We start from the raw sequence: 22,758 nt of genomic DNA, 5'->3' as shown, positions 1-22,758 counted from the left end.
ATACTTTGATTCTTTGCGTCTTTTATTTAGCTTACTGCTGAGTTAAACCATCACAACCCTTCAGTTATTTGCAAGTTTTAAAGGGGCCCAGATTGAAAATAAATTGCACAAATCAGCATGATCCATTGCATACAGCTGTCGATAGGAATTTCTTGAGGAGTTCTCCCAATTGGCCAGTGAAACTTTAGTAGTAACTCTGGATAGATGAGATTGCCCCTGATTGGCTGCCATAACTTCGGCAGCCAATGAGGAGAACTCTTAAGGAAGTTTCCTGATGTGTGACTACATCTACCAACAGCTTCTTTATTTGCCCGAGAAACAGATGAGTTACTGCTGCACACTTTTTTTAAGACCATAAGACGTAGGAGCAGAAGTGGGCCATTTAGCCCGTCGAATGCACTTCGCCATTCAATGAGATCATGGCTGATCTAATAATCCTCAACTCCACTTTCCTGCCTTTTCCCCCATGATTCTTGATTCCCTTACTGATTAAAAAGCTGTCTATCTCAACCTTGAATATACTCAATGACCCCGCCTCTACAGCCCTCTGCGGTAAAGAATTCCACAGATTTACCATCCTCAGAGAAGAAATTTCTCCTCATCTCTGTCTTAAATGGGTGACCCCTTACTCTGAGATTATGCCCTCTGGTCCTAGGCTCTCCCACAAGGGGAAACAGCCTCTCAGCATCTACCCTGTCAAGCCCCCTAAGAAGCTTATAGGTGTCAATAAGGTCGCCTCTTATTCTTCTAAACTCCAATGAGTACAGGCCCAACCTACTCAACCTCTCCTCATAGGAAAATCACTCCGTACTGGGATCAACCTAGTGAACCTTCTCTGGACTGCCTGCAATGCCAGTATATCTTTCCCTAGATAAGAGGCCGGTATACACAGTATTCCAGGTGTGGTCTAACCAGTGCTTTGTATAGTTTTAGCAAGAATTCCCTATTTTTATACTCCATTCCCTTTGAAATAAAGGCCAACATTCTGTTTGCCTTCCTTATTACCTGCTGAACTTGTATGCTAGCTTTTTGGGATTCATGCACGAGGACCCCCAAATCTCTCTGTACCGCAGCTTTCTCCATTTTGGTACTTAATCAGACACACTTACCCAATGACATGAAATAACTGCTTTCAATGACTATGCATAGAGACATCACTATTTACATAAGAAAGCCTGATTTCATAAGCAGTTGCTGGTTGAAGAAACACATAATCAGTGACCTTGCTTGCAAAGGCCAAAAGCAAGCATTTGTGAAAAAACAAGAGCAAGAGACTGGGGGAGAGAAAATGAGAGCAAGAAATAAAATCGTACAGATACTTACTTTTTTTCTGACATCAGGCAAGGTGATCCACAGTGGAAGGATGATAGGCAGTATAACTAAATAGATAAATCGTTTTCGTGGTGTATCTGGCCAAGCCAAGCTAAGTGGCTGGTCGTCTTCTTCATTCTGTACGGCAACTTCAGCCTAACAAAAGTATGAGTTATAATTAGGAATTCAGTTCAATTTTCATTGCAAGTGTAACACAATAAAATACCCAATATGGAAAAAGATTGTTATTTACCTGATCACCAAGACCGAGCAATTGTTTTGTTAGCACTTCAATAATGGCTGTTGGTCTCACTCAACAGTGTGGATAAATGAAAAATGTATAGATTAATAGGCTATGCTGATTGAGGAGTGAAAGGTTCTATTGGCTGATGATTAAACGGGGGTCAAAATTCTTCTCCATAAAACACACTCATATGTTTGAAGATTATGTTAAAATGGTCACAGTCCTGAATTTTGTTGAGGACAGCTACAACCTTAAAATCATTTGAAATAATTCACGTGTGTTCTGATGCTTCCTGTTCACATAGGCTATCTGACCAATCCGACTACTGATTTTAATTTGGTTGCTCACTAATTTTTGAGTAATAAATAAAAGGTCAATGGATGATCTGATCATTTTCTTTATACATTTCTCAAGCAGTTCCAGGAATAATCAACTTGACAAAGTCTGCTCCAAAAACCCTTTATTACAACGAGTTTATAATAGGGTAATAGTCTATTATATCTGTTCATCATTGAAGCTATTGCCAATCACCCATTGTCAGGCCATATCCTACTTTCCTAGTTTTATTCACATGATTGAGTGATAGCTCTATAGCAAAATATACTAACATTTTCAGTACTATGGCCGGAATTTTCCACTCACATTGGTGTCAGGCGTCATGGTGGGCTTGAGTGGATAATATGGTGAGAAGACCAAAAATTGGTTTTATGCCATGAAACCAGTTTGCAATCGTCCACTCCGCCCATCAATGCCGGCACACCTTTCCCGCCATCCAATGTCAAGAACATAATTTCAATGCACTTGCATGTCATCATCTTGCCTACCTGCCGGAATTATCCCCCCATGCTAGAACATCCGGGCATGTCAACGTGATTGCACGCCAACGTGTTTCACAACTGTACATAAGCGACATGCACCTAGTGAGCTGCACTTCAATTGGGATTCTGAGGTTTGTTTGCCTAACTTGCTTCAGGCAGCACTTGGTTTGCACGCAGCACTACATCGCTTTTAGGGGAGCTCACGGGTAGGTCTCTACTTGTCATAAGGTGGGGGTGGCTTTTCAATGGCTGCAGGGCTAGGGCTTGCTTGGGGAAGGGGGACAAGAGACCTTAGGCAAGGGAAGAGGTTGCAGGGTGAGGGCTGCAATGGGGAAGTGAGGCAACCCAGGGTGTGTGTGAGGGCACAAGTTGATCTGTGCAACTAGTCTCAGATGGTGAGGGCTGGGAAGGCAGCCTCCAGAGGAGATGAGGCCAGGTGGAGATGTGAGAATATGTGAGAGAGAGTGAGTGGTGATGTCCCTTGAACTGACAGTGAGAGAGATGCCGGTGAATATGTGACAGGCTTGTGAGAGAGAATTTAGAATGATGAGATGGTTGCCTGAGATGGACGAGATCATTTATCCTCTTTCTACACTGGATGCCAAACCTTTCCTGTGCAGCGTTGGCACTGACTGCCTTTGGTACCGCCTCCCAAGCTAGAGTGATGACATTGATGCCCCTCCTGCGGGCAGAGTGGGGATAGAGGACATCACGGCAGGCCTCTAAGGCATCCAAAAGGTGTTCTAAGGACTCGTCAGAAAAATGGTAGGCTCCAGTTGTCTTGCCTTTTGGGGCCATGTTTTCTGTGCAGCAGTCCTGAGCTGCAAGCATTGAGAGCTGTGTATGTGGCTGCAGTTCAAATATGGCGTCTGGCGTGAGGAAGCAGCAAGGTGACAGCATGGCAGGCGAATCGGAGGAAGCCCATCAGATAACAGCTTGTTTCCCGAGACTGCATAAATAATGAAGCGGGAAGGGGATGATAAGGTGTGAAAACCCACCATTGCAGCTGGCGGGTAAAACGTGGTTTTACACGCCTGCTTCTGCACTTAGTGCAATTCTGGGACAATTCCGCCATGCAGCTTAGTGATTTAGAACAGCTCCCAATTATCCAAGTTATTCTCAGATATACTTTGGAAACACACAAAATTGAGAGATTACAGGGCTGGTTTTCATGGGCTTGAGCTGGCAGGAATGGGGTGGTGCTGTTCTGAAAAATCGTAGCAATAAAATCCTGTTCCTGATTCACCAGCTGCCATTTTGCACTGGGTTTTGCTAAGGATTTCCCAATTTCAGCAGGGAGCTGCATTAAAGGTACTTAAAGTGGTGTCTTAACATACTTGGACTCAACGTACCTTTGAGATATCAACAGATGTGGAATGCTCCGTGCATGCTCTGCCCATCGGCACCGAGCAGAAAATGATCAAAGCAACTGTTTTTACAGGGACCACTGCAGGCTAGTCAGAAAAACTAGCAAAGATATTACCTTCATTTAAAAAAAATACAGATTTTGAGGGGCCAGGAGGATCATGAATGCTGTGTATATTAAAACCAGGCCAGCCACCAGTCACTAAATTGGCTTAGGTCTCTCATTGAGGAGAGTGGGTTGGCAGCACATTTGTGCTGGTACCTCTCACCCTATAAGTTAAAATTGACCTCTATGTGTTTGAGAAAGTATGAACAAGTAATCAAAGCTGACTTGCCAACAATCAGCACTCTTTTCTCCTGTAGTATAAATTGTCATGATCATTTGAAATTTGGCATTCTTGCATTTGTCCCAATGAGTGCAGATCAAAAAGCTTCGGCAAACAAGTCTCTCTTTTCAGCAATATAAACAAGCATTCTAGTTTCAGGTCTGAATAACTTTTGCAGCTTTCAGTATGTACACTGTATTATCATATAAGTTAACTTCCCATAATTGCCTTAAGCTGCATATCATGCCTAAGTGTTCAAAGAATATGCAGAACTGTAAGCCATTGTTTTTACAATTGAAAAGTGAGAGGTACCAGTTGGTTTATGAATTGATTACAGCATCCACAACATTTGCAGGTAAAGAGGAAGGGCTCATACATACATATTAAGTTAACTAAAAAATGTATGAGGAACTTTTTTTTACTAAATGATTGATCAGTAGGTGGAATAGATTCCTACCAACAGTTGGGTGAAACAAGAAACTTGAATGTAGCTTAAGGAGGAACTAAACAGGTTCTCATCAATATTACAATAGTGACTACACTTTAAAAGTATTTAAGTGCCTGGAGAGTGCTTTGTGAAAGTTTTGATGGAAATGCAAGTCTCTCTTTCTTTAAATAGAATTCAAGATTTTTTGAAATGCACCAAAGGAATGGTGTGGGAATTGGTGAGTTTGATGGATCCAAGGTCTTCCCCTCACAAACAGTTAGAGTGCAACCATTACTGACCCTTGACCAGGGGGATATAGATAACAAGTCATAAGGATTTTAAAGACTTGAGCTTTAAGCCAATTGTATTTACAGTCATGGATCCTTTTCATTTGCTGCTCAGCCATTTCAGGATTTTTTTTTTGTTTTTAACCTAAAAAGCTGCTTTCCTTATGAGCCACTAAAAAGAATGAACAGTAATACATCTAAATAGTGAGCTTCATAGACCATCGCAACGATTGCAATGAATGGATTTTGATTGCAATCATGAAGACCTAGTGGTTAGATACATTTATTTCTGATGCTGTCACTTCTGCTCGAGATATTGGATTGAGAAAACGCAACTGCCCTCATTGCAGCTGCACTGTCAGAGTAAACTAGAAATACTGGGCGGAATTTTATGGCCCCATCGCGGTGAGGCAGGGCTGTAAAATGCAGCGAGCCATTCAATAGTCCATTGACTTTGGAGGGGCCGTAAAATCCTGCAGCCGTAAACTTCCGCCCGCTGTGTATCCCTATGTAATAAATTATGGTTAACTTTAATTTTCATTATGTATATAACTTGTTTCTTATAGTTTGTTTTAAAGAATGGAAATGAAGGCAAACATAGAAGACAGTTGATTTATACTTACACTCCTCCTGCTTAAAATTAATCAGTTTTGGTACCCTTACTGATCTTGCAAAAGGTACAGGGCCGGAAGTTATTTTTCCCATAGAATGCGTGTCATCTGGTATTTATTATATGAAAGCATATTTTGCTAGTTTATAGAGATCCTAATTCTCCAGAAAATTGAAGGTCACAAAAATCCACAATGGGGTGCATCCCAATAAATCTGCTGAACTACACCTGCTGGGAGCCTCTGCTGGTGACCCTGCAACATTTTTTAGGGTCAGTCGGAAATTCTCATGAGCAAGTCAATGGTGGGCACCCATATGCTGGAGCTCAACTAGAATACCGACCGTCAAGACATAATATCAAATGGTCAGCAAGACTGAAGCAACCAAAAGGAGGCTCGATAAATTCTGTGGCAATGAAACGGATTGTGGGGCTGAATTTTATGCTGCTCGGCATTGGGTGGGAGTCTGACTCAGAGGTGCATGTTGCTGGCTCCTGCTTCTGCCTCCCAATAATGAGTCCTGCAGCCAATCAACAACTGCCTGGTGGGAAGTGGGTCAACTGCCGAGGAGAATGGTGGACAGCGAGCCCAATCGCGGTTAAGGGCCGGATGTCTGGGGACAGAGGAGGTCCTCACCTGAAAGTCGGTCACAGGCACCCCTTGGCACAGTAGTGCAGAACCTGCACCAGAACTCATTGTTTGGAGGCTGAAGCCTTTTTGAAAGAAGACTTTAAATCCATTGAACTATTGCAGCAGGTAAGAGCTTGGTTGGAAATGTCGATAACTATTGTGCTAGCCGTGAATCATTTAGGATTCTTGCCAGGGTGGAAGGAACATTTGAACGTAGCTGACCCATTCTCCTTATGTATAGCAAGTGTCTAGGAAAAGACTCAAATTCAACCCTTTGTCTCTCTATGTCTCTGCACAAATGGATGAGAGAATGGAGCTACCAGCTGCTGCGGGGCCCAGGCCAAGGTTGGTGCCATGGTTTGATGATAATTCCCTGTGCGCACTTCTCCAGGTTGTGAGTGATAGATGGGATGCTCTCAAGCCAGTGATGGGAAGAGGAGATCTCCTAGCCACACCAAAGCTGGTTGGAGATGGAGGTAAGCAGCCATGAGGTCAGCCAAAGAACCTGGCTGCAGAGCTGTAAAAGGTTCAATGTTCTCTTGAGATCTGCCAGGGTTGGTGTGCAACCATTTCACAGATGGACCTGTATGGAAGGTTGTATGAAGTGGCTTAAATGTAGGACAGCCTAGTGTATTGCCCAAGTGATGAATGCAGTATGATGCAGGTATGCTTCTCTGCATGGCAATGGGGGTGTTGGGAGAGGTGGCGATGGTTGAGCTGCAACACCTGTTAGTTGGCAAGGAGCACTGAGAAGTGTTGGCTGCTGACAAAGTATATGTTGGCCACATGTTTGAAGGCATGATTGTAGCATAGCATGGGCATGACAATGTCCATCTTTATTTGCATGAGAAGAGGGAGCAATAATGGCTGAAAGAGGACCAGGACCGGAGATGGAACTGCAAACTCGCTATTTTCACCCCTATTGAGGTGGGGGTCCAGGAACTGGAAGCCAATGGCTGGAGCTTCTTCCATTGAGAGGCCGGAAACCATCACAGCAGGCCAAACCCAGCAGCTCACTGATGGGCCACTGGGTACGCATGCTGACCTGCACTCCATCACCTTCTCTCCCAGCTCCAGGCCCAGGGTGAGGGGTTGTTGGGGGGGGGGATGGGGGGAGAGACAAGGAGCCTGGGGTCACGTCCAGGTTCTGGTTCCTCTCAGGAAGGCCCAAATGGACCTCATGATCACAATCCTCTCAGGATGCTTCTGATGTGGACAGACTCTACTCCATCCCTCTGCCATTGAATCAACTGCCTCTGAGTGCCCCAGTGACAGGTGAGCCTTCTGCCATTCCAGGACTCTCATGGCCTCAGGCAAACAGAGGATGCCCAGTAGTCATCCCAATGAGGGGGCATAAAGGTCAAAAGCCTTTCTCCAGCAGATCTGGCAGTGAGGGGAGAGCACCATGCTGTAGCAACCATAAAAGAATTAAAAGGCACATTAGTCACACATGGGTATATTTTATATTTGTGAGTTAGGAAGAATAATTGTCAATGTTGTAAATAAAGGATTGTTCTTTTCACATGATACTCCAGCTGCATTTGTGCATTGTGTGTGCGTTTTGTGATAGTTTTGAATTGGATATACCAGATGTTGTTAAGGGAGTCTGTGTTCAGGTGGGTCCCTCTGCTCGGCAATTTTTTGGTGGCTCTATATAGCCCTACACAGATGTGGCCCTGGTGTTCATGAGAGGGAGATAACAGGAAAAGGGCAAAGGAGCTGTTGTTGAGCTGGAGACACATTGCTATTGGAATTTTTTCTGGATAAGGGAATCATGTGTCTCCCAGGCATCCAGACCCTGCCCTAGACCAGCTTGAACAGCTGGCTGAAATGGCTAACACTCCATCAGAATTGTCACCAGAGGACGGGGCTGTTTGCATCAAATCTTCCTCTGGCCAAGCTTGCCCTCCCTGGAGGGCCATGTCGTGCAACACAAAGCAGGCAAAGACCATAAGTGACACTCTCACAGCAGCATATCACAGAGCTCTAGCTGACCTGCCTAGGCAATGGAATCACATTTTGAGCAGACCAGTGATCTGCTCAATGAGAGCCCTGGTGGATGAGTGGCTTTCATTGTACCTCCTCTCAGGCTCAGTTCATGGGTTCCTTAGGGCATCATAAACCATCTGCTTAGAGGGTATCCTCGGTCTGCCAGAAGGCAGCCATGCAGATTCTGGCCTGATGAATATCCCTGGCATCTGGAAGTGTCTAAGGATGTAAGCATTATGACTGCTGCCAGGATAGTGTGTGGACACCTGCATTATCCATTGCTTGTGGTCACATACAGGCTGAACATTAATGGAATGGTACCCCATCCTGTCAACAAATGTTCCTGGCTGTGCAGAAGGTGCTTTAAAGGCCACATGTATGTAATCTATTATGCCCTGGGCCATTGGAAATCCAGAAATGCTACCAAAACCTTTGGCTCTTTCAGACTGACTGGCATTGTCCTTGCTAAATGAGATAAACACCGGAACATAGCATCTGTGAACACCTTGATGAAATGATGCACAACTGGCTGCGTTATCCCACGCAGGTCTCCAGATGACGCCTGGAAGTATGCTGTGGCAAAAAAAATCAGTGCCACTGTGACCTTCAAAGCCACAGGCATCAGGTGTCCACCTATACAATTTGATAATGTCTCCTCAGCCAGCATGTCACAGCTTGATGTGACTGTTTCCCTGGACAGACAGAGTCTTCTCAGGTTTGTGTGTGTTTTAGGTGGCGTTTGAGGCAGAAACATCAAGCAGGACATTGGGAGAATTCCACTGTCTTCTTTAACACATACCTTGGGATCTTGAGCATCCAGTAGAACCATCAGAATAATTAAGTAAAATCTAGAAAATCATTCCTGTGTTTAAACCCATGCTTAAAACTCAGCTCTGAAAAAGAGTCAAACGGGCTTGAAATGTTAACTCTGTTTCTCTCTCTCCACAGATGCTGCCAGACCTGTTGAGTTATTCCAGCATTTTTTTTACATTTCAGATTTCCAACACCTGCAGTATCTTGCTTTCATCTTACAACTCAGCAAATGCATTAACTAATTACTTTTCATCAGCTAACAATAAGGGGAATATTATGCACAGAGAATTTGATCCTCTGCACCTATCCAAGTAACCATTAATGGTATTCTTAACTAGGTATTAATTCATTCCTTTGTTAAAAAGAACTGATTGGCATTGCATCACATTTTTTGTTGGGAATCTATGCCACGTGTCCATTACTTCATGGGGAACAACTATCCTCAAGTGCCTAGTCTCACTTGGGATTTATTGATTTTGCAGTCACGTAATCTGCTTAAATCTCTTTTAATCACTTGAATCATTATCTAAGATTAGCTGTCCTTCCCTTTTGGCTTTCTTTATTTCAATGAAAATAGGTTCCCTAATATTGATAATGTGTTGTTTATAACAGGGCAGCTTTTTTACATTGATGTCACTGGCTGGAATTTTATGGCCCCGTTGGTGTCAGGCGTCATGGCAGGCAGCGGGGAACTATATGGCAAGGTGGCCAAAAATCGGTTTTATGTCATCGTGAAACCATTCTGTGATCGTCCGCTCCACCCGTCAATGGCGGGCCACACTGCCTGCTGCCGGACATCGGGAACATCATTTTAATACATTTGCATCTAATTATAAGCCTGCTTGCCGGAACCATTCCCCCACGTCAAATTTACTGCCCACGTGGGAGTGACTTCAGAAGGGCGTGTCTCACAACCACCTTTAAAAGGCATGCACCTGGCAACCAGAACTTCGAGGGGAACTCGGAGGTGAGTGTACACAACCTCTAGCAGCGCTTGCGAGCATCGCTCGTAGGACATCAAGGATGAGGCGCCGCGCATTCGTGAGGGTGGGGGGCACAGGCAAGTCGCTTTTTCCTGGCTGGTTTTCAGTATGGTGCCAGGGCAAGGGCTCCAGGTCAGACCAGGGAGGAGTGGTGGGGGTCAAGGCAGCACAGACAGACTGAGGCAAAGACTCAAAACACATGCTGGGGGTTGGGGGGAGGAGGGGTGAGCGAAGCAGCCATGCACTTGGAAAAGCTTGAAAGGAAAGCATTCTTCCGCAGCTGAGACCTTTCAGCTGCAGCACCATTGACCTACTTGGAGTCGGGCCTCTGAACCTTTTCTGCCCACTCAAGCAAAGCAAAAGCATGAAAGTGCCACCAGGTTCTCCAGAACTTTTCACTCCTTGGGTGCAGAATGTAAATTAATGTGCGTTTTAGGGGGCAGAAGTGCAGTTGGCCAATTGGGCAAGCTGTAGAATCCCCTTGCGAAAGGTGGCCATGGCGCAGTCACTGTTGGAGGTGCTCACATCCCCTTGCAAAGTCTTTATTAAGATTTGGACCAGTATCCGTCATAGTTCAAGCTAACAGCACAGCCTTGCAGTGCAGGTTAGGAGAATGCCTGCACCTGAGCTGAGAGCACAGCATGCAGTCCAATGGGCAAAGCGGTCGTCAAGCACTCAAGTGGAGTGGCGTGGAGTTGGGTAGGGTTTTGGACAGCCAATGAGCGCACCACACACTGGCCATCCAAATGATGGCCAGCACTTTCCTGCCATGTGGGAAGAGGCTTTCAGGCTTAACCAAGAGAGGTTCTTAGGCCACATGTGCTAACCCTTGCATCTCTCTCTCTTTGATCCTGCAGGAGAAGAACATCAGGATCATGGAGCCTGGTGATTTAGCAGTATGCCTCATGGCTTACAGGGAGCAGAGAAGAGGAGAGCAGCGGAGGCACCTGACTTGGGAGGAGCACTATCCTCAAGATGAAGGGGCAGCAGGGCCTGCTGTACACACACCTGAAGATCTACAGCAAGCCACTGCTCATAGGCGCCTCGCTAGACCCAGAGTCTATAGACGGCGCCTGTCACTCCTGAAGATGACAGAGATCCAGTGTTGCCAAAGGCTGCACATGTCTAGGGAAATGGTCGGTCACAAAAGCCACCTGCTACAGAATCTGGTGCTAGGGGGACATGAAGGGCATCCAGTGCCAGTGGCTGTGAAAGTGACAGTGGCGCTCAGTTTTTACACCAGTGGCTCCTTCCAGGGCTCCACAGGTCACCTTGCAAGCCTCCACGCACAAGTGTATCCAGGAAGTCATGGACACTATCTGCGTGAAGGCACAGAACTTTGTGCATTTCGCCCGGGAACAGGAAAGCCAGGAAGCAAAAATGCTGGGATTTGCCCAGATCTCAGGTTTCCCACAGGTGCAGGGTACCAACGACTGCACTCACGTGGCACTTAGATCGCCGTGGCGACAAGCAGTCAACTACTTCAACCACAAGGGCTTCCACTCATTGAATGCTCAGCTGATGTGTGACCACCACAAACACACCCTGTAGGTCTACGTACAACTCCCAGGAAGCGTCTATGACTCCTACATCCATAGCAGGTCTCAGATCGCTGACATCTTCTGGGGTCCATTGAGGCTACGGGGTTGGCTCCTCGGGGACAAGGGTTACCCACAGAGGACCCCCATGCAGTGGCCTCAGACTGCAGCAGAGTGACTGTATAATGAATGCCACAACCCGGACTTTGGTGGAGCAAGTGATAGGCATTTTGAAAATGAGGTTCATATGCCTCAACAGGTCTGGTGGAGCATTGCAATACAGTCCCCAGTGGGGACTGTAGCTTGCTGTGCGTGACACAGCCTGTCTGCAAAGGGGGGAGGACCTGGCAGAGGAAGAGATGGAGGAGCTGCATGTCTCCTCCGATGAGGAGGTTGTCGAAGGGATTGACGGTGATGTGCACCTCGAAGGCAAGGATGCCGGCGATGAGGCTACCGCGCCGGCCAGCTGATGTTGGTGCGATCAGGAGGTCCTCATTGTCGCAAGATTCATGGAGGATGATGTCGGACAGTGAGGAAAGTCCTGACATCCTCACCATGAATCTGTGAACGTTTGATTCCTGTCTGACTGATGGCAGGGCACATACCCTCACAGTGCTCAGGCTCATGTGATGGAGACACAATGGAGGCCCGAAAAGTCGCTAGATTCCAGGAGGATGGTGACGACATGCTGTGAGGACACTCCAAAAATCTTTACATTCTCTCTGTGAATGTCTGACTCCTGTCTGGCTGAGGGGAGCTTGCTTGCGCTGTGATCAGGATCATATCATGGAGATGCCGCCGTAAAACTTTAAATGCACCTGACCCTTTGCAGCCTTCAGCACCTGTCCCCTTCAGGAGCACAGCATCACTGAACACAGATGCTGAAGAGATGGGGGCCAGCCCCACCTCAAAATGTGCTGAGAGCACACAGAGAGAATGACAGAACTCTGTGACGCTTGCCCACAACCTTTTGGCAGCAATGACCAGCACCATCGAGATGCAGGCATCAGTATCGTGTCCAGTGAGTGTGAAGCTGGACCATCACTTTGGTCTAAAGGTTAAACACTGCACAGGGAAGAGGCCCTAGACTGAGACACCTGCCTTTGTCTTGTGGAGGAACCAAGGTTTCACATCTGAGTGACACGAACACTGCTTATCTGAACAAGGAGCCATAGGCAGGGAGACATTCTTGGGAGTTTACTTACAATAATGAACATTAGCCAAGTGGTTATGGTACTGGGTTTGTAACCCCAAGATCAAGAGTTCAAATCTCACAATAGCAAACTATGAAACAATGTAACTTCATCTGAAACAGATGGAAACGGGTTTGTACTCGAAAGAGTTACCATATTTGTACTCGAAAGAGTTACCTGATCTTGACAGCACAATATTTATAGTTCTGGTATGATAGCCAAGTGTTTATGGTACTGGGCTTGTAACCCCAAGATCAAGAGTTCAAATCTCACCATGGCAAATTATGAAACAATGTAATTTCATCTGAATAGGAACAGATGGAAACGTGTTTGTACTCGAAATAGTTACATCTTCTTAAGGCTTGGCCTAAATAGCCAAGTGGTTATGGTACTGGGTTTGTAACCCCAAGATCAAGAGTTCAAATCTCACAATGGCAAACTATGAAACAATGTAACTTCATCTGAATAGGAACAGATGGAAACGTGTTTGTACTCAAAAGAGTTACAGACATAATCCAGGCTAGCACTCCCACTGAAGGACTGCTGTACTGTTAGATGTGTCTTTACTCGAAAGAGTTACATCTTCTTAAGGCTTGGCCTAAATAGCCAAGTGGTTATGGTACTGGGTTTGTAACCCCAAGATCAGGAGTTCAAATCTCACAATGGCAAACTATGAAACAATGTAACTTCATCTGAAACAGATGGAAACGGGTTTGTACTCGAAAGAGTTACATCTTCTTAACCTTCCTAACCCTGCCGCTACATCTTGGTACTCCCCTGACATCAACAGCGGAGATGGAGGCAGCCTGCTGACTGCGACACCCTGTCTGTAATGATCTTGATGGATGTCCTCTGGACAGTCGAGATCTGGAGGGCCCCGGCCTGTTTTCGGGGTCCTGCTGTGTGGCAGTGGCACCCTCCTCAGCCTGCGGAGCAGCAGCTGCTTAGGTCACTGGAAGACGGGATTCAGAAGAGCCGGAGACTCCCAGAGTCAACTGGGTGGATGGCCCCAGGGTATGCACCTGCTGATCTCCTCCTTTTGGGTGCCTGAGGGCCCCTGGCTGACTTCTTGGGGAGAAGGGGAAACTGGAATGAGATTGAGCTGCCCTGCACCCTTCTTGCGTTGACACTGTTGGAGGCCAACTATGGCGTCAGTGATGGTGTTCACTCTGCACAACAGTGCAGGACCCAAGTCCTGAACCAAGGTCTCCATGGTAGCCACCATCCTACCAGTGTTGACCTCAGTGTGTTGGCATGCCACCGCTATCACCTCAGACTGAAGGCGGACGAAGCCTCCATCATGCCTTGCAATCTGAGGAGTGCAGCAGACATCCTTTCCTGATGTTCCCGAGCTTGCCTTTGCAGCTTCAGCAACTGAGGTATGATCGAGTCCAGAGGCTCCTCATTTGACTTGGACTCAGCAGATTTCTGGTCTTCAGCAGTCCTCAGAGTGCTAGAAACCTGGAAAGTCCCTGCCACTGCCTGCTGTGGATCAGACAGTGTGATGTGCTTACCAGATTGAGATTCCGAGGCTACTCTAGAACTAGGTCCCACCGAAGTGTGTCTCTGCGCTGGTCGAGAGTGTGGGTGAGCGCTGTGATGGGTCTTCAATTAGGGTGTCATCAGATTCTTCTCCCGAGGTGTCTTTGAGGCTTGAGTGGGGACCTGGCTCATGGACCCCCTCGGCTGCTTCCCAGATGTGCCTGCGAAAGCAAGGAGAGATATTTAGTGCATGGAAGGGGGCTGTGGAACAGGGGAACTGTCTCACAGCATGGTCGTCTAATCAATGTTGCACTGCTGGATCCTCATTTGGTTGAGCACCACTGACCTCACCACTATCACAGGAATGGTCCAGAATTTCGCTGGCTAGATGAATGAATCCATTTTCAAAGTCCATGAGGATCTTGATGTCAGACATTCCTCCACTAGTCTGCGACTTCTACCTTTTGTTGTGTGCCAGCTTGTCCTGCATGAGTACAGATGGAGAAAGTGTAAGCAGGGCGTTGGCCAGGCCAGATGAGAAGGATGCCTGGTAAGAGTGGGTAGTGAGTGACACCATGGACAGGATGAGGATATGATCCGCAGGACAGATGAAGGTGTGAGAGAATGTGAATGGTGATGTCCCTGTGGATGTGTCATGGGTTTGTGCGCGTGAGAGTTGAAAGTGATGGGAAGAGTGACTTACCCAGGTGGAATGGAGGAGATCATTCATCCTCTTTCAGCACTGGGTGGCTGTCCTCTTTTGCAGGGCGTTAACCACCGCTGCCAACGCGTTTCCATGCTGGATTGGTGACCTTGCTTGGTCTTCACCCAGAGCGGGTGTAGGGGACTTCACGGTGGGCCTCCACTGCGTCCAGTAGGCGTCACTAAATTTGGGGGAACATGTTTCCTCCCTTTGGCAGCCATGACTTTCCAGCAGCTTTCAATCCCTTCGAGAGAACTAGCTCTGTGCGGGGGCGCCCTTTAAATATGGCGCCCGGATTACTGATGGCCTGAGGTGATGGCAGGGCAGGTGAATCAGAACCCTCCCCAACAGTGATATGGCATGTTTCCCAGGAATGAATCATTAATGAGGTGAGGCGCATGGGAATGGGACGATACGGCACGAAAAGCTGCCATTGTTGCCACCAGGTAAAACATCCTCTTTCCTGCTCGCTACCTGTGTGCAAATCTGGGACGATTCCACCCACTAAGACAATATTTGACCTTGTAAATAACATATGCAGCAATAGCTTATATACTTATACAGCATTTTTAATGTAATGAAACGCCCCAAGATGCTTCATTGGAGCATTATAAAACAAAGTATGAGCCCAAACCAAATAAGATGAAATTAGGCCAGATGACCAAAAGCTTGGTCAAAGAGTGTCTTAAAGGAGGAAAGTGAGGTAGAGGAACAGAGGCAGAGAGATGTGGGGAGGGTATTCCAGAGCTCTGGGGCCTAGGCACCTGAAGGCACTGCCACCAATGATGGAGCAATTGAAATTGGGGATGCACAAGGAGCCAGAATTATTGGAGCTTAGGCATCTTGGAAGGTTGTAGAGCTAGAAGAGATTAAAAGAGAGGGAGAGGCAATGAGGCAAAATGGAGGGATTTGAAAACAAGGAGGAGAATTTTATAATCAAGATGTTGTTTGATTGGGAGCCAATGTAGTGCCAGAAATTACTTACCTGGGTCACAGGGTGGATGCCATGGGTTTGCAACTGGTAGAAGAGAAAGTTTGGGCAATAAAAGATGCTCCCTTACCGCCAATGTAACTGAACTCAAGTCCTTCCTGGGTATGATCAACTAACTTGGCTGCATCTTGCCTAACTTATCAAATGTATTAGCATGATTACACTGATTGTTGAAAAAAAAAATCACGGTTGGTCGTGGAATTCACAACAGGAAGAAACTTTTGTGGAAGTAAAGAAACTGTTGCATTCGTCGTGTTTATTGGTACACCACAATCCATCAAAAGAGTTGGTCTTAACATGTGATGTCCCTCCTTATGGTATAGGAGCTGTGTTATCACATTGAATGGAAAATGGATCAAAAAGGCCCATTGGCTATGTCTCGAGAACCCTCTCCACTGCCGAGAAGGGTTATTCCCAACTAGAAAAGGAAGGTTTATCGATGGTATTCGGGAGTGAAGAAATTTCACCAGCACCTACATGGACGACATTTCACCATTGTGTCAGACCATAAACTGTTAATGGGTTTATTCAATGAGGATAAGGTCATTCTGCCAATCGCCTCAACAAGAATACAACATTGGGCCCTGATATTATTTGTGTATGAGTGTACTTTTATGCACCATTCTGTCTTACACATTGCAAATGTGGACACACTCAGTCATCTCCTGTTACCGGATAGCATTATACATGCTCCTGTTCCACAAGAAGTTGTGTTTTTACTGAACTTCTTGGATTCTTTGCCTGTGTGTGCGAAGTAAATTAGAAATTGGATGAACAGAGATCCAATATTAGCCAAAGTCAGAGACCTTGTTTTGCAAGGATGGTCAAATTCGCCTATATCTGAGGAGTTGAGACCAATCCATGCCAGAAAAAGAGTTAAGTTGTCAAGATGGAATTTGGTTGTGGGGATCTAGAACTGTTGCCCCATCACAAGGTAGAGAACCACTCTTGACAGAGCTTCATAGTGCACATCCAGGTATATCAAAGATGAAAATGTTTGTGTGAAACTATGTCTGGTAGCCAGGCATTGACAGTGACATTGAAAGCATGGTCAAGCACCGTCTCCATTATCAGCAACAACTGAAGTTGCCTGTTTCAGATCCCCTGCATCCATGAGAGTGGCCTGGTCAGCCCTGGGTTAGATACATATGGATTATGTAAGACCATTCTTAGGTATTATGTTTTCGCTGATCGTAAATGCACATTATAAATGGATGGATGTATATGAAGTCAAATCGCCAACATTGAGTGCAACTATTGAGAAACTGCACCATTGTTTTAGCATACATGGCCTACTGGAAATCATCATTTCTGAGAACAGGACAGTCTTTACCAATACAGAGTTTCAGAGATTCATGAATCTGAATGGAATCAGAAATATTAAACAGCCCCTTGCCATCTCTCATCAAATGGTTTAGCTGAGAGAGTTGTGCAAACTTTCAAATCTAGAATGAAGAAGTTATTAGAAGGTTTAGAAACTCAACTTTCCCGTTTTCTTCTCAGTTATAGTACAACGCCTCATTCAACTCTGTGTTCAACACTGTCTGAATTATTGATGAAACGCAGCCTACGTTCAAGATTAAATCTGGTGCTTCCAAATTTAGACAGGAAGTTAGAGAGGAATCAGAGTAATCAAAAATTGAATCACACAATTCACAGCAAAGCTCTCACAGTGGCCAAAATGTTCCCGTCTGTGATTTGGGGGCGGCGCCTGCTTGCCGATCGGAAAATGATGCGGGATGACGTCGGGAGGGACGCCTGACATCATCCCGGTCCCTTTAAATTTTCAGGAAGGCGGGCGGACAGCGAAATCAGCTGTCCGCCCGCTGACCTGTCAATGGCCAATTGAGGCCATTGACAAGATAACTGAAGTAATTAAAGACCTGCCCATCCAACCTTAAGGCTGGCGGGCAGACCAGGAGCCCCAGCGGGCTCCAGTTTATTCATGAAACTTCATCCACTGGTGGGATGAAGTTTCATGTTCCTTTTTAAAAACTTTAATAAATGTAATGTCATATCTATTAACATGTCCCAACTTGTGTGACATTGCCACGAGGGGGACATGTTATTAATATTTTTATTTTTCTATTTTTTTAAGTTTTGTATACTGTCATTAATCTCCCTGAGACAGTACTTAGTCTCAGGGAGTGGAGCGCAGGTGTGAAAGAGCGCACTTTGACAGCTGGGGATTCCTCCACCACCCACACAGGAAGCACATGGCGCTTCCTGTCAGGCAGGCCTCTGGGTAGGCCTAAATTGGCCCGCCCACTCAAAATGGTGGCGGGCCCCATTTCGGTGGCAGGAGTCAGCTGTCTGTCCGCCGCCGAGCTGGTGGGGCCCGCACGCCCACCAAGGGCAAAATTCTGCCCAGCGTAGGAGTCACAATATTCGTGCAAAATTTCGGAAGTGTAACTTGTTGGGTTTGTGGAACCATTGTCTCAGAGACTAGTCTCTTATCCTTCCAAGTGCAAGTGGAAGATAGAATCGTTTGAAAGCACATGCACCATGTTCATGAGAGAGAGAGATTCCAAAAACCAACTATTCTTCCTGTGATTTACATCAAACCATCAATTCCTGAGGTGACAGATCGACCTAGAATGTCTCTGTAGAGTTGCCAAAGCCAGAACTGCTGCCTTCTAATGATGTGTCTCGTGCTGCAGTTCTTGATCATGTCAATCCTGTTGAGGAGCCTCAAATGGTAGTGCTACGCCACTCTAGCTGGATAAGCTAAGCACCTTAGAGACTTAGGGCAGGAATTTCCGCACCCGCCCGCCACCAGCATCTTCCAGTCCCGCCGCAAGTCAATGGACTTCTGGCTGGGGCACCGCCTCGCCCGTGGCAGGTCTTGCCTGCGACAGATATATATTACATTGTTGGATATTCAATTGTTCTCTACAAATAGAAACTGTAAAAAAACTAAAGGGGGAGGAAATGTAGTAACTGAAGGTATAGCCTCTCCTGCTGTCTATCAAGGGTCACATGTTCTTGGATGCTCCGACCAATGAGCCCTATGCGCAGGTAATCTGGGGGGGCTGGGGCTTCCTGACGAGAGTCCTGATCGAGCGTGTAGAACCTGAAAAGCTCTCTGTAATAGAGTTTATCTGTTTCTTGTTGAAACCTGTCTGCTCCGTCAAGTCATTACAGTCAGATTCACTTTTGAATCTGTGGCTCTGGTGTCAACTATACTATTAGCAACTTGTGAAGCTTCCTGGTAATGTGGAAACATTGTTGATACCTCCACAAACTATTGTGACTACATGTGGAAACTTTGCCACCCGCTCCAGTGATTTGTATTAGTTCCTGTACTGGAACCAAATGCAAAAGTATTACTCAAAAACCAACATTTAAAATTAAGCTTTCTAGAAAAAAAAACAATGGACCAAATCTCCTGGTATCTAGATTGGCAGAGACTGGTCATATGCATTGGGACCCTGTGGAAGTCCTGATGTATGGACCTATGTGGGAATCGCCCAGGAAACTTCAACTTCTGATGAGCAACTCCCCTGCTCTCTGGGCTCCTCCATGAATATCTCTGATTCCAAGTTAGAATTGAATACTTGGGGCAGTTTCGATGCAATTATCTGAATAGCTATCTAGGAAATGTTAGACAGATTAAAACCCAGTCTAACTCCTGCGCAACACCATATTTAACTGCCCACAATCACCTACTAACTATCCCCCAACCCAACAAACACCCACCTAACCAACCGACTACCCCCATGAGCCAAATAACCCCTGACCCACTCACCCATCTGCCCACCTCATTCACCCTGCCCACTTACCCACCTCAGCCACCCCACTCACCTACTCACTTACCTCACCCACCCTACCCACTTACCCACCTCACCCGTCTACTCATTCATCCAATCGCCCTGTCGTTAACATTCAAAGACTGGACATTTAAACTTAACATGCAGGCCTAATGTCATAAAAAGAGGGCGCGTCCTGTCTTCCCCTGGCTCTACTCTATTTCGATGGAGTTCGGTGACAGATACTGCAGTGCAGATTTCTGGAAAAGCTGGGCTTGGATGGTCCCAGAAGAAATGCAGATCAGTGTCAAGTTGGGGGAATTTTCGAGCAGAGTAGCAATCTGATAACAATCTGATAATAATCTGATAACAATCTGATAACAATTGCTGCTCCTCAGAAGATCCGGGTTGAGTTCGTACAAGTGGCGAGACTTCGGGGCCATTTAAATGGCGAGACTTTGGAACAATTAAGTTAAGTGTAGTAAAGTTAAGGCATGGCAGAGCAGGTCCATCATATGGAATACATGTCCTGTAATACGTGGGAAGTTGTGGACGCTATTGGTGACCTAGATGACCAGATGTGCAGGAACTGTCATCAGCTGCAGAAACTTGAGCTCCAGGTTATGGAGCTTGAGCAGCGGCTGGAGTCAGTGTGGCGCATCCGCAAGGCTGAGACCTCTGTGGATACCACAGTCAGCGATGTAGTCACACCACAGGCTAGGAGCATGAAGGCAGAAAGGGAATAGGTGACCACCAGACAATCCATGAGAACCAGGCAGGTAGTGCAGGAGTCCCCTGGGGTCTCGCTCATTAATCGGTTTTCCATTTTGGATGCTGGTGAGGGTGTTGGTTCCTCAGAGAAGTGCAGTCAGAATCATGACACCTTGAGCGGCTCAGCTGTACAGGAAAAGAGGAAGAAGAGAAGAGCAGTAGTAATAGGGATTTGTTAGTTAGGGGAATAAATAGGCCCTTCTATAGTGGCAGATGTGATTCCAGGATGGTATGTTGGCTCCCTGGTGCCAGGGTCAAGGATATCACCGAGTGGCTACAGAGCATTCTGGAGGGTGAGGGTGCACAGCAAGAGGTCGTGATCCACATTGGTACCAACAATATAAATAGAAAAAGGTCATGAAGGCTGAACTCAGGGGATTAGGAAAGAGATTGGTAAGCAGGACCTAAAAGTTTGTAATCTCTGGATTACTCCCAAGACCATGTGGTAGTGAGTATGGAAATAGGAGAATACACCAGATGATTACGAGGCTGGAGAGATGGTTAAGGAGAGAAGGCTTCAGATCTCTGGGGCATTGGGGCCAGTTCTGGGGAAGGTGGGATCTGTGTAAGCCAGACTGTCTACACCTGAATAGGACCGGGACGAATATCCTTGCAGGGAGATTTGCTAATGCTGTTGGGGAGGGTTTAAACTAGATTGACAGGGTGATGGAAACCAGGCAGATTCAGATAGGACAAATTCAGAGCAAGAAACGGGAACTGAAAATTAGCGAGTGACTCTGAAAGACAGAAGGTGCTTAAAAAGTGTACAGCACAGGAATGTGGCAATGTAAACAGCTATTTATTTGAATGCATGTAGTATAGCAAACAAGGCTGATGAGCTGAGGGCACAGATATACATATGATATTACAGCATTGCTGTAGAGGAAACTTGGCTTAAAGAGGGACAAAAATGGCAGCTCAACATCCTTGGATAAAGGGTGTTCAGACAGGATAGAGAGGGGACTAAAAAATGCAGGTGTGTAGCATAATTGGCTAAAGAATCAATTACAACTGTGAGGAGGGATGATATACTAAATGAATCATCAAATGAGGCCATATGGGTTGAGCTCAGAAATAAAAAAGGGGCGGCCTCACTACTAGGAGTGTACTATAGACCCCCAAATAGTGAGAGGGAGACAGAAGAGCAAATATGTAGGCAAACTTGAGTGCAAAAACAATAGGGCAATAATAGTTGGGGACTTCAACCACTCTAATAGCAACTGGATACAAACAGTGTGAAGAGCACAGAGGGCACAAAATTCTTAAACTTTTTAGCTAGCACGTAACCAGCCCCACGAGGAGAGTAATTCTAGTCTTAGGAAATTAAGCTAGGCAAGTGGATGAAGTACCATTCTGGAGATAGTGACCATAATGCAGTTAGATTTACTATAATTATGGAAAAGGATAAAGATAGAACAGGAGTAAAAGTTCTAAATTTGGGAAAGACAAATTTTGCGTAGCTGAGAGGTGATCCGGCGAAAATGGACTGGTTACAGCTACTTGAAGGGAAATTAGTGACAGGCCAGTGGGAGGCATTCAAAAGTGAGATTCTACAGGCACATTGTAGGCATGTCCCCACAAAGGAAAAGGATGGCACTGCAAAATCTAGAGCCCCCTGGATAGCCAGAAGCATACAGGGTACGATAAAGCAGAAAAAAAAGTTTGAGAGTTACAAAAAAAAATACATTAGAAAGTCTAGGGGAGTATAGAAAATAGGGGTGAAGTAAAAAAATAAAATCAGGAAAGCAAAGAGAGGATCTGAAAAAATATTGGCAGATAACACCAAAGAAAACCCAAAGATGTTTTATCAGTACATTAAGAGCAAGAGAATAAGTAAGGGAAGGGTAGGGCCTATCAGGGACTTAGAAGGTAACTTATGCTTGGATGCAGATGATGTGGGTAGGGTTCTTAATGAGCACTTTGTCTCTGTCTTCACTAAGGAGAGGGATGATGCAGACATTCTAGTTAAAGAGGAGTGTAAAATATTAAATAAGAGAAGTACTGGAGGGACCATCATCTTTGAAGGTAGATAAATCACCAGGGCCAGATGGTTTGTATCCCAGGCGGTTAAAGAAAGTCAGGGAGGAAATAACGGATGCCTAGAGGATCATTTTTCAATCTCACCAAATATAGGCGAGGTACCAGAGGATTGGAGGTCTGCAAACGCTGTACCATTCTTTAAAAAGGATGCAAGGGGTAGGCCAAATAATTATAGGACACTTAGTCTGACTTCAGTGGTGGGCAAATTATTAGAAAGAGTTCTGAGAGCCAGGATAAACTGTCACTTAGAAAGGCATGGATTAATTAGGGATAGTCAGCATGGTTTTGTTAGGGGAAAGATGTGTCTTATTAGCTTAATCAAATTTTTTGAGGAAGTAACAAGGAGAATAGATGAGGGCAGTGTAATGGATGTTGTCTATATGGATTTTAGGAACACATTTGACAAGGTCCCACACATGGCAGACTGATCAGAAAAGTAAAAGCCCATGGGATACAGGGGAATGTGGCAAATTGGATCCAAAATTGGCTC

General features: G+C 45.8%; 1 protein-coding gene across 1 annotated transcript in view; it reads right to left on the bottom strand.

Annotated features, from left to right (window-relative positions):
• Positions 1-22,758, bottom strand: part of slc24a2 (solute carrier family 24 member 2) — a 308,399-nt gene that overhangs the window by 21,493 nt on the left and 264,148 nt on the right. The window contains exon 10 of the mRNA XM_041185294.1: positions 1,324-1,467. Within this exon, the coding sequence (XP_041041228.1) occupies positions 1,324-1,467 (144 nt within the window). The remainder of the gene's footprint in view (positions 1-1,323; positions 1,468-22,758) is intronic.

The sequence above is a fragment of the Carcharodon carcharias genome, chromosome 4 (assembly GCF_017639515.1).
Source record: "Carcharodon carcharias isolate sCarCar2 chromosome 4, sCarCar2.pri, whole genome shotgun sequence".
NCBI lineage: Eukaryota > Metazoa > Chordata > Chondrichthyes > Lamniformes > Lamnidae > Carcharodon > Carcharodon carcharias.
Note: the sequence above shows the minus strand (reverse complement) of the source record. Positions and strands in the feature narration are given on the sequence as shown.